We start from the raw sequence: 12586 nt of genomic DNA on the forward strand, positions 1-12586 counted from the left end.
AAGCTCTTACAAAAGAATGCCAACTAAAATAAATGGAGATAGAACGATAGATTTAGAAAAATCAGGGAACTCCCTGGCAGTCCAGCAGTGAGGACTCAGTGCTTCCACTGTCATGGTCAGGGAACTAAGGTCCCACAAGATTGGAGGTGCAGTCAAAAAAAAATAAAATAAAATCATCATTTCACACCCATCATAGTAATGATTGATTTAGGCAAGAATCATAAATGGACACTAGAATTAGTGGGTACAAACTTGATGAGAAACAAGATTTTAGATCACTTTAATATATCTCCCCACAAATTACTTACTAATTACAAAAGAGAGGAAAAAAAAAAAAGGTACCTTCACAGTTGAAAAACATAATGGATACCACTAATAATGAGACAAACTGACATCACGGGTCTCTTGGTGTGATGTACTAATAAGGAAACAGCATCTCTTCTCTGACATTCTTGCCAAAATTACATAATCTAGTTATGAGGAAACAGGAACCTAAACTAAAAGACATTCTACAGAATAAATGGCCTGTACTCTTCAAAATGCCAATGTTATGAAAGATTTAAGTCTGAGAAATTGCTCCAGATTAGAGGCTAAAGAGACATAAAAATTAAATGCCTTGCATGATCCTGAATTGGATTCTAGATAATAAAGCAAGGTCATATAAAGCACATTATTGGAGCAACTGGTGAAATTTGAATAGGATCTGTATTTTACATACAGTATTGAACCCATAAGGGCTTCCTTGGTAGCTCAGCTGGTAAAGAATCTGCCTGCAGTGCAGAAGACCTGGGTTCGATCCCTGGGTTGGGAAGATCCCCTGGAGAAGAGAATGCTACCCACTCCAGTATTCTGGCCTGGGTCACAGAGAGTCAGACACAGCTGCACTCGCTCTCTGCGATGGCCCACACTCTGTGTGCTTCTCTCTGAATCTGAATAAATCTGCTTCTTACCTATCAAAACAAAACAAACAAAAAGAGAATCAGACACGATTGAGCCACTTTCACTTTCATTGAATCCTTGTTAAGTTTTTTAATTTTGTTATTTCTGATTTTCTGGTTATGTAAACCAATAGCTTGGTTTTCAGGAAATACACACTTAAGTATTTATGGGTAAAGGGGCATGATGTCAGCAAATTACTCTTGAGTAGTTCAGAAAAAGATAATGTATGTCTTACACAGAGAGAAAAACAAAAATGTGATAAAACGCTAATAATTGGTATAATTGGTTAGAGGACTTAGGTATACTGGAATTTTTTTTATAGCAGTCTTGGGACTTTTCTGTAAATTTGAAAGTATGAAAAACAAAATTTAAGAATAACCATTCCAAAAAAATGACAAAATAATAAAAACCACCATTCAATTCCATCTCCACTTTACACTTACAGATGCGATCTTGGATAAACCATGAAATCCTCCAAACTTGTAGAAAGTAGCTACTAATAATACCATCATAGGATCATTCTTGATTGGTAGACTGATTTACCAAATAAAAAAAGAGCTTGGGGTAAATGTAGAGGGGAAAGAGAGCCTGGGATCCCTCCCTTCTGAATCCCCAAGGTCCCCAAACCCCAAAGTGAAAGCTAGAGGGGTTGTGGAAAAGGCGAGGGGGTGGGGGGGCGCTCAGTGTAGGCCCGAGAGGGCGAGGGTGTCAAACGAGGCCCACCTGAGCGGGCTCCACTCAAGTCAATCAGCGCCAGGGGATTTAAGAACGTGCCTCCCAGGCCTCAGCCTCAGTCCCTCCCGACTCTCCCACCCTGAGCTGGCTGGCCCGCCTCTCCCTAACCGTGGACCTGAAACTGCAGCGCGTCGACTTCTGGGCCAGCCTCCACGGCCAGGTCCCGGGGTTGCTGGACTGGGACATGGGGAACGAGTCCTTTCTGGCCTTCGCCACGTCGCACCTGCCCTTAGCCGAACAGAACCGTGAGTGTCCTGGACGGGGTCGTGGGGCGTGGGCGCGCCGCGACGGCTGAGGGGGCGCTCGCGGGCGCGCCAGGCCGGGGGCGCCGGCTCTCTGACCGCCCCGCCCGCCCTCACGAGCCCGGTTACGATGTTGCGATTCTTGACTCCTCGTCCCCTTTGCTGCGCGCCTACCCCGCCCCCTTTGCTGCGCGCCTACCCCGCCCCTGCTTTTCCCAAGAGGCGAGGGGGGGCCCCATCCTCGGCTGGAAGCCCACGGAGGCAGGGGCCTGCCTGAACACTGCTTTTCCACCCTCGTTCACGGGCGCCGTCGCAAAACTTTCTAGGTCTCTTTTCAGCCTTTGCTCCGTGGCGCCCAGGCCCTTTGGGCACACTACTGATCTTCCATCATCTTTCTCTTTAAAAAGATTTTTAAAATCAATTTTGTCTGTGGCCGTATCCCCTCTTAATACATTGTCTGACACCTAGAGCCGCTCAGTATTTGCTGTATGGATAGTTGACCGTTGTCTTTAAAAAATTTTTTTTAGTTTGGTTCTCAGGTGTTGAGAGTTGAGGTAATTGCTTACTACATTCTTGATATATGATTGCCATCTGTTTGGGCAAAGTAGTTGGAGTAACTCATTTTCTTCCTTCAGTCCCCACTCTCTTTCCTCACTTCCCACACTCCCAATCCATTTACTGTCTTTATAGATAAATGTATCTTTGAAAACTGTTTAGCATTATTTTGCTTTTATAGGTAACCTTACTTGTACAATAATACTCTTTGCTTCCCCCCATTCACAATGTTTTTGAGAGTAATTTGGGGTTGCTAAATGAAGATCTGATTCATCATTTCTGATAGCTGTGTGATATTCTATCATCTGCATATAGTATCTTTTTGTATTTTAATTTTACTTACTGAAGGAGACAAAACTCCATTGGAACTCCTTGTCATCATGAGTAATGCTGAACATTCCTGTGTCTTGATTCCAGAAATATTTACTTATCAAGTGACTTCTCTGGTGGTCCAGTGGTTAAGATTCCACAATTCAGGGGGCCCAGGTTCAATCCCTGGTTACTAAGATCCTGCATTCCACAAGGCATGGCCAAAAAAAAGAGAAATATTAATTGAGCACCTCCAATTTTCCCAGGCACTATTCTGGACACTCTTAATACACCATGAGCAAAAGAGACAACTCTTTATGGAGCTGATATTCTACTGGGGCCACACAGGCAGTTTATATTAATATGTATACACACACACACGTGTGTGTGTATGTATGTATGTGTATATATATATTATATATATTAGTCGTGGCATGTGGGATATAGTTCCCTGACCAGGGATTGAACTGGGGTCGCTTGCGTGGGGAGCACCAAGTGTTAGCCAATGGACCACCACTGGACCACCAGGGTAGTCCCAGGAACATATTTGAGCACAACTGAAGGAGGTGAGATGGTGAGCTAGACCATACTTAGAGGAAAAGTTTCTCAAGCAGAAGAAATAGCTCGTGTAGAAAGCCCTCAGAAAGAAATATGCCTGGAGTGTTTGAGGAACTCGTAAAGAGGCTAGTGAGGCTGGATCAAAGTAAATAAAGAGAAGAGTTCAGAGGGTGTGGAGCATAGAGCAGAGGTCAGGAAGAGCCCTCTTCCCCTCTCAGGGCCTTAGGGTTGACTCAGTAAGATTTGGGGAACGAAATGGCAACCCACTCCAGTGTTCTTGCCTGGAGAATCCCAGGGACAGGGGAGCCTGGTGGGCTGCTGTCTATAGGGTCGCACGGAGTCGGACACAACTGGAGCGACTTAGCAGTAGCAGCAGTAAGATTTAGTACCGTTGAAAGGTTTAGAACAGTGGAGTGACCTGATTGCCAATATAGTGAGTGACCTGTGCCATTACATAGGGTGTTTATACTGGCTTTAATGTCCTGCTATCACTGTCAAGATTTTTAATAATTTTTGAACAAGGAACCCCACGTTTGACTTCCCTGGTGGCTCAGACGGTAAAGCATCTACCTACAATGTAGGAAACCCGGGTTCAAACCCTGGGTCGTGAAGATCTCCTGGAGAAGGCAATGGCACCCTACTCCAGTATTCTTGCCTGGAAAATCCCATGGATGGAGGAGCCTGGTAGGCTACAGTCCATGGGGTTGCAAAGAGTCATGAGACATGACTGAGCAACTTCATTTTCACTTGCAAATTACACAGCTTATCCTGAATGATCTATAGTCTGAAAAGATCATTGTGGCTGCTGGTTGAAGTGTAGAGAGACTGGGAACCAGGAAACTATTTAGGAGGCTATAGTAGTAATCCAGACAAGAGCTGATGGTGGACTGGACCACCAAGGTGGTGGTGGAGGATGTGGTGAGAAGAAACCACCTGGATTCTCTTGATGGATTGGATGTATTATGTAAAAAAAAAAAAATAGAGGATGACTCCTCCAGAGCTTTTGGCTGACCAGATTCAAGGATGGAGTTGTCTTGTACGGAGATGTGGAAGATCTGGGGAGGAAAATCAGGAATTCTGTTCTTTACATGCCAAGGTTGAGATATTTCTTAGATATTCAAGTAGAAATGTTGAGTAAGCTGGTAGATATGTTTTAATTGTGGATAGAGATAGGAATTTTGAAAGTCTTTGTTACACTTGTGGCAGTTAAGGGGAGAAAATAGAGTGAGCCCTAGGGGGCATTCCATTCTAAAGAGATTGGAGAGAAGAGAGAACCAACAAAAACTGAGGAAATGACCATTGAGAATCAAAGCTGAGATTGTCTTTTCCTGGAAACCAAGTGAAGAAAGTGCTTCAAAGAAGGAGTGGTTACAGGAGAGATCAGGGATGGGCTGACTTCCAGTTATCAAAGCAGAGTCTTGATTATATGGTTTTGGTGGAGTGCAACCTTAAGCATAGTGGTTTTGGAGTGGTGACGGAGTCTGATTGGCAAGGATATAAGAGTGGAAGGGAGGGGAAATAAAGACAGAAAGTATAGGCAATTTTTTCAAGGAGTTCTGCCTCAAAAGCAAGCAAAAATATAGAGTAGTGGCCTGCACAGACAGTAGGAACAAAAGTTTTTGTTTGTTAATATTTGTATTTATTTATTTGACTTCACTGGGTCTTGGTTGCAGTTTGCTGGATCTTTGGCCTTTGTTGACATGCCAGTGTTCTTGTCTGGAGAATCCCAGGGACGGAGGAGTCTAGTGGGCTGCCGTCTCTGGGATCGCACAGAGTCGGACATGACTGAAGCGACTTAGCAGCAGTAGCAGCAGGATCTTTAGTTGCAGCATTCGGGATCTGGTTCCCTGACCAGGGATCAAACCCAGCCGCTTGCATTGGGAGCGTGAAGTCTTAACCACTGGACCACCAGGGAAGTCCCAACAAGTTCTTCTTTTTAATAAGATCAGAGAATTAGCAGCATATTTGAATGCTGATATGGTCCAGAGACAGAAATTAATAACAGAAAACAGTTGTTGTTGCTCTTGCTGTTCAGCTGCTAAATCATGTCCAGCTCTTTGCGATCTCGTGGACTGCAGCACGTGAGGCTTCTCTGTCCTTCACTATCTCCTGAAATTTGCTCAAACTCATGTCCATTGAGTTGGTGATGCCATCCAACCATCTCATCCTCTGTCTCCCTCTTCTCCTCTTGCCTCAATCTTGCCCAGCATCAGGAAAGAGAGGAGACAGGAATTCCCTGGCAGTCCAGCGTGGACTCGGCACTTTCACTGCCAGGGCCGGGTTTGCTCACTGGTCAGGAAACTAAAATCCCACGAACCTCCAAGAGCTCCCCCCACCAAAAAAAAAAGGTACATTGTGTATGCTTGAGGAGGCACAGAGCCGCCTGTGTCCGAGCAAGGACAGAAGGGACAGAGACCTTGTCCTTTGATCCACTGAGATTACCAGTCTGTTGATCCTGTCACCGTTTTTCTTGCTCTCAAAGAGTGGAGTTAGAGAGGAAGTCCTCTCTTTAACCTGGAATCCCGCACTCAAACACAATCACTCTCCTGCATACACCGTCAACTCCTTTGGCTCTGGAACACTTGCTACGCCAAATCACGACCCTGATTAAATCCAGCTCTTCCAAACTAGTGCTCCAAAGCCATAGATCTGTGGATTGGTGTTATCACTGGTATCAAAAGATGGTTGGGGTTGAGAAGAAGATGGCTGGAAAGGGGAGGTGATGCAACACTTTTACAGGGTGCAGCAATGAGGTTATGGAGAGGTTGTGGTTACTGGTTCAGGTTATTACAGTGAGAAGGACTGTTTATATTAGGATGGAAGGCAAATTTGGGGAGCAGAAGAATTCAGAAAACTTCCAGGCCAGGGTCTTTGGAGAATCATCTATGTTTCAATTGAAATAGAAAGGTTTAAGATTTAAGGCAGGAGTAGCATTAGTGACTGTGAGCCAGGAACTAAATTCTTCTAAATGAGTGGACAAGAGTTTGGTAGATGATGGCAACAATGAAGATTAGTGTATAAATTCCTCTGTTAATTAGAATAGACACGCCCAGGGGCAGACAGTAATCTATAGTGCTGTTTGATTATTCTTCACCTGTACCAGTTGCTATTCAGATCTGCAGTGTAATAAAGAATCTGGTTTCACTGCATCTTTGCCAATGCTTTTTTTTTTTTTTGCCTGTCTTTATAATTCTTGTCAGTTCCATGTAAAGTATTATCTCATTCTTTTATTGTGTTCCTCTGACTAGTGAAGTTGATCGTCTTCAGGTATCCCCTCCTTCTGAATACTGATTAGTATCTTTTACCCATGAACAGTTTTGTCTTAGCCTTTTATTTTTTGATTTGTAGGAGTTGTCTGTCAGAGAATTGAGTTTTGGAGATGATTTTTTTTTTTTCTGGTTTCTTATCTATTGCTTTTTTTTTTCCCCCTTGTGAGTTTTACTGTGCAGACCCTTCTAATTTATGTGTTATAATATCTGCATTAAATGTATAGGTTAATTTGAGAATTGGCAGCTTTATCATTGTTTTAGTTGCTAAATAGTGTCTGACTCTTTTGCGACCCCATGGACTGTAGCCCGCTCTGACTCCTCTGTCCATGAGACTTCCCAGGCAAGAATACTGGAATGGGTTGTCTTACCAACCCAGGGATTGAACCCTCATCTGCATTGGCAGATGGGTTCTTAGCACTATGCCACCTGGGAAGCCAATTGGCATCTTTATACTATGTATTATATGTCTTGGTTTATTGAAGTCTTTTAGGTCTTCAAATAGTAATTACATTTTTTTTCACATAAAGGTCCACATTATATCTTTGATTGCTATTGTAAACAGAATCTTTTTGGAAAAAATTCTATTTTCCAGTTTCTTAAAGCTGGTATAAAGGAACAGTGGTGATTAGTATGTTGCTCTTAATATCTATCAAACCTGCTGACTCTTATTAGTTCTAATAATTTTTATTACTATATCAATTTTATATGGTTTTCTATGCTAATCTGTTTTTTCCCCTGTAAATGATTATAGTTTTGCCTTTTTCTTTTTTATATCTCTTACTACTTTTTCCTTTCTAGAGTGAGCTTTCCAATAAGTATACCATCATTTTCCAGCCAAAGACCTAGATTCTTCTGTAATATGACACTCATGGGGACAATGAGGGAGACAAAACCAGTTCCCCCTACCTGGACCTGAAGCTAGATTCATACCATGCAGCTAACTCTAATATATACCTAATTTACTCTGATGAGCTTGCCATGTATCCATTCATTAATTTAAATTGAGCTCCTCCTATGTCCCAGGCAGTGAGGGAAACAGACCTGGAGACAGACTCTAAGCAAGCAATTAGAATAAAATGTGTACTATGAGAGGACAGATAGTCAGAGAAGGCTGCTTTAGAAAGGTGTTTAAACAGACTTAATGGGTGAGTAGCAATTAATGAGGCAAGCAGGAAGAGGGTTTCCAGGAAAGGGAACAGCTTATGGGAAGACCTAGGATCTTCTAGATAAGGTCTGTTGGAGATGGGTGGAGAGCCTGGAGCCAGGGCCTTATAGACTATCTTAGACTTTCCTGGTGGCTCAGACAGTAAAGCGTCTGTCTACAATGTGGGAGACCCGGGTTCGAGCCCTGGGTTGGGAAGATCCCCTGGAGAAGGAAATGGCAACCTACTCCAGTACTATTGCCTGGAAAATCCCATGGACAGAGGAGCCTGGTAGGCTACCGCCTATGGGGTCGCAAAGAGTCGGACACGACTGAGGGAGCCTGAGAGCCTGGAGCCAGGGCCTTATAGACTATCTTAAGGAGTTTAGATTTGGTCCAATGGCAATGGAAAGCCATCCAAAGGTTTACAGTGAAGAGTGGCAAAATTGGATTAACATTTTAGATCACTCAAAACTGCAATTATTGTTCAGTTGCTCAGTTGTGTCCAACTCTTTACCACCCCTGGGCTGCAGCATGCCAGGCTTCTTTGTCTTTCTCTATCTCCTGGAGTTTGCTCAAACTCCTATCCACTGAGTGGATGATGCCATCCAACCATCTCATCTTCTGTCGCCCCCTTCTCCTTATGCCCTCAATTTTTCCCAGCATCAGGGTCTTTTCCAATGAGTTGGCTCAAAACTGCAATATGATAAGTTAAAGAAAAGGTAAACAGAACTTTTAGGTTACAGGCTTAGACTGGGATGGTAGAACTTGGTGACTGATTGGGTGTGGCTCTATAGCAAAGAGGAGACAAGAATGATTTCCACCCACAGACATAGAAAACAAGCTTATGGTTACCAAAAGGGAAGTGAAAGTGAAGTGAAAGTGAAACTCTCTCAGTTGTGTCTGACTCTTTGCGACCCCATGGACTAGAGCCTGTCACGCTCCTCTGTCCATGGAATTCTCCAGGCAAGAGTACTGGAGTGGGGAGCCTTTCCCTTCTCCAGGGGATCTTCCCAACCCAGGAATCAAACCCAGGTCTCATGCATTGAAGGTGGATTCTTTACCGTCTGAGCCACCAGGGAAGCCCTGAAGGGAAGTGAGGGGAGGGATAAATTAGGAGTTTGGGATTAACAGATACGTATTACTATATACAAAAAAGATAACCAACAAGGACCTACTGTACAACACAGGGAACTATATTCAGTATCTTGTAATAACCTATAATGGAAAAGAATCTGAAAAAGAATACATATATATGTGTGTTGTTGTTTAGTCACGAAGTTGTATCTGACTCTCTTTTGACCTTGTTGACTGTAGCCTGCCTGGTTAAAGTGCTTGTGGGTTATCCCATAGACAGTTATACTTAAGGGCTAGCAGAGAAGTCTAGGCTAGAAATAAAGATATGGAAGCTTTGAGTTTATAGATGGTGACTGACTGAAGTAACAGGCATTAATGAGATGGTTCAAGGACATAATGTGGGGTGAGAAGGGAAGAATGCAGAGGATAATGAGAAGGTCAGAGAGGTAAGGGGAAACCCATAGAATAAGACATCACTTCCCAGGCAGGGCCCATAGCCATCTTCCAGGGAGGCTTCAAGGCCCAGGACCCTGGGGCCACAATGGAAATCCTAGGATGTTTTGACTCTCTTTCTTTTTGCCAGTTGCCAGATATAAACTCCGAATAGTTGAGCCACCAATGCTACTTCTGGGAAAAAAACCCAACCCTGATAAAGATGGTGAGTGAAGGGAAGTGACATGGCCCTGTGGCCTGGGTGGGATACCCAAAGTCCTTGAGCTATGGGCCACAGTCTCTTTTTCTGTCTATTGCAGGTCTAGATTTTGAGCCCAACTTGTGGGTGTGGGTAGACCCCAACATCATGTTCCACCCTGGAAAGCTGGAGGTCCCAGAACCCAGTAAGGGGAAGAATCTGACAACCACAGCTCCCTCCCCTCAGCCAGTCCCAAAAGAAGACTTTGACAAATGTCCGGAGGCCACAGAGGTGGAGTCGCTGTCACCCCCTGGAGACCAGTCTTCCCCTTGGAAGCAGTTTGCCACCTCCCCCAGCAACTGGGAGGTAGGGATTTCTGGGGTGGGCTCTAGGCAGGGGGTGGGCCCAGGGATGACGCAGCAGAGGGCTCTGTTTTCTTAGGACTGACAAAGGGTTAATGGGTTCAGAAATTAGCTTTGCCCCCCGTCTTCTGGGGTGGGGAGAAGCCCAGATGGTGGCCCTGGCCCACCGCCCCTTCCTGCCACCGCACCCCTGGAGTCGAGACCATGGAGTCAGGACCAGTTCCTACTCTGTGCTCCTCCAGCTCACAGAAGAGAAGGAGGCCGAGGACCAGGATGACCGCTCCTCTGTGGCTCTCCCGTCCTCTCACAAACCGGCCCCCCTCCAGAGTCGGAGGCTTCGGCAAGCCAACAACCAGGAGGGGAGGCTTTGGTCCCGGCCCCCTCTCAATTACTTCCACCTAATTGCACTGGCATTAAGAAACAGTGCCCCCTGTGGCCTCAACGTGCAACAGATCTACAGTTTCACTCGGTATGTGCCGGGGGCCCTGTGAGGAGGGCGAAGGGAGGGGGCAGGGCCCTGCTCTGATACCTTCCAGTTGGCTGGGGGCCCTGGGCTGCTGCCTCAGCTCCCCCACATGTATCCCAGAGGATCCCTCTCCGTCCCCAGGCCCTGGTTCCAGGTTGTCGTCGAATATGTGTCCTCACCTCACATAGACAGGATAGCCACGACCACCCCTCACATCTAAGAGACTCCAACCTTTTTATAGCTTAGTTCTTTTTTTTTTTTTTAATTTTTGTTAAAATAATTGTTTCTGTTTTATGTTTTGTTTTTTGACCATGAGGAATGTGGGCTCTTAGCTCCCTGACCAGGGATCAAATCTGCTCCAGTTGCATTGAAAGGTGAAATCTTAACCACTGGACCACCAGGGAAGTCCCTATCTTAGTTCTTCAAAACATTTTCACCTGGTTCATAAATTCTGTCATCTTCCCTCAAGATTCCCCAGCAGTTTCTCACGTTTTCCCTTTGGACTAAACTAATCTGGCACGGCCTGTCCCCCAGGGACCCAGGGAAGCCAAGCTGAGAAAGGATTTACGTTGCTTTCTGACAGTCAGGTACCCATGAGTATGAGGAGTTTTTTGGACCTTTTCCCTCTGTTAGAAGAGTCAGTCACAGAATATTAATCCTCAAGAGGTGTCCTCCTTGACCAGGATTCCTCTGACAGAAGCTGTTGGCCTGATTTTAGCTCTGTTCAGTTGTCAGTCCTGAACCCTTGGAGGGAGGGAGGAAGGAAAGCGAGCCTGGGAGTGTAGGGGCAGTGGACTGAGTTCAGAGGGTGAGGCTTTGTACCAGCTGCACAGCCACAGGCCTCGTCAGCACAGTGCCTCGTGGGCCAGCTTCTGCTTCACCACCTTGAGAGGAGGGCTGAGGGCTCCTGGCCCCTGGGTGAGAATGTTCTCCAGGAGAGGCATCTCCCAGGAAGACCACCCCTCTCCTGACCATTCCTCCATGTTCGCAGACAACATTTCCCCTTTTTCCGGACGGCTCCTGAAGGCTGGAAGAATACCGTGCGTCACAATCTCTGTTTCCGAGACAGCTTCGAGAAGGTGCCGGTCAGCATGCAGGGTGGGGCCAGCTCACGGCCCCGATCCTGCCTCTGGAAGTTGACTGACGAGGGACACCGCCGCTTTGCAGAAGAAGCCCGTGCCTTGGCCTCCACCCGGCTGGAAAGGATCCGACAGTGCATGAGCCAGCCAGGTGTGAGGCCTTGTCACACGCGAGGCCCAGGGGAGGGGACCTGAAGATCCGGACCCGAGGCTGGGTGTGCATGAAAGGAGCCAGGGTCACACCAAGGTGGAGGGTGGGGGGCAGCTTCTGGAGGAAGGGGAGAAGCCAGAGGTGTTCTGAGATGCTGGGTGGTGCCTGCCTGAGGGGTCCTCACATAGACAAGCATGGCACGTGAGGTATCGGGAGCTGAGGTGAAACAGCTGGTGCTGCTCACAGCCCCACAGCCTGGGGAAGTGGTGACCACATGATGTCAGAAGCATGGTATGGGAAATTCTCTGCAAAAGGGGGCTTTTTCCTCTCCTGGAGACCAGGTGGCATTTGAGCTTGAGAGAGAAGTACTTACGTCATCTGCCATGAAAGAGTGGTCCAGGTTTAGGGAAGAGCAGCTGCAGGGGGCAGACAGATCCCTTTGACTTTCTTCTTTCCTTTCAGATGTGATGTCCTCACTCTTTGACCTTTAGTTCCAAGAACCAGCCAGCAGCCCATGCCTTATTAAAGAATCTGCAGCAGCCTGGTGTGTGTGTGTGTGGTCTGAGGATGAGGTAGCACGGGAGGTGCAGGTCAGCTCTGAGGGTGGACATGGGTTGCCCTCAGAGCTGTTGGGTGCTCCAGAGGCAATGGGCCGGTTGCCTGGTGTGCAGCAGAGGGAGCCCATACTCTTCTTTCCTCAAAGGAAGAAAATACTCAGCCTTTTCGAGATTTCTCCTTTTTTCTTGGAAGATGGCTAGCATAAAGCAGCCAGCCCTGAAAAAGGCCCCCCAAATCACCACCCACTCACAGGAGTGGATGTAATCAGCTGGGGACAGTGAGGAGAGGCCTAGGGAAATGTATCGTTTATGGAATAGTTGAAGGGAATACCTTCTGGGAGGCCATGAGGGAGCAATGAGAAAGGTGAGAGGGAAGAATTTCTTTTTGAAAACTATTTTTGGCTGTGCTGTGTCTTCATTGCTGTGCTTGGGCTTTCTCTAATTGTGGCAAGTAAGGAAGAGCTGGTAGTTAGGCTGGTAAAGAATCTGCCTGCAATGCAGGAGACCCCAGTTTG

At 46.1% G+C, this 12586-nt stretch overlaps 1 protein-coding gene across 1 annotated transcript; it reads left to right on the forward strand.

Annotated features, from left to right (window-relative positions):
* The first annotated feature begins 1858 nt into the window (after positions 1–1858).
* Positions 1859–12005, forward strand: FOXR1 (forkhead box R1). Its single transcript, XM_052653295.1, has 6 exons — positions 1859–1919; positions 9409–9483; positions 9578–9822; positions 10061–10287; positions 11276–11514; positions 11977–12005. Exons 1-6 carry the CDS (start codon positions 1859–1861, stop codon positions 12003–12005), a joined length of 876 nt encoding a protein of 291 aa, XP_052509255.1.
* Positions 12006–12586: the final 581 nt, after the last annotated feature.

This window comes from Budorcas taxicolor, chromosome 15 (genome assembly GCF_023091745.1).
Source record: "Budorcas taxicolor isolate Tak-1 chromosome 15, Takin1.1, whole genome shotgun sequence".
NCBI lineage: Eukaryota > Metazoa > Chordata > Mammalia > Artiodactyla > Bovidae > Budorcas > Budorcas taxicolor.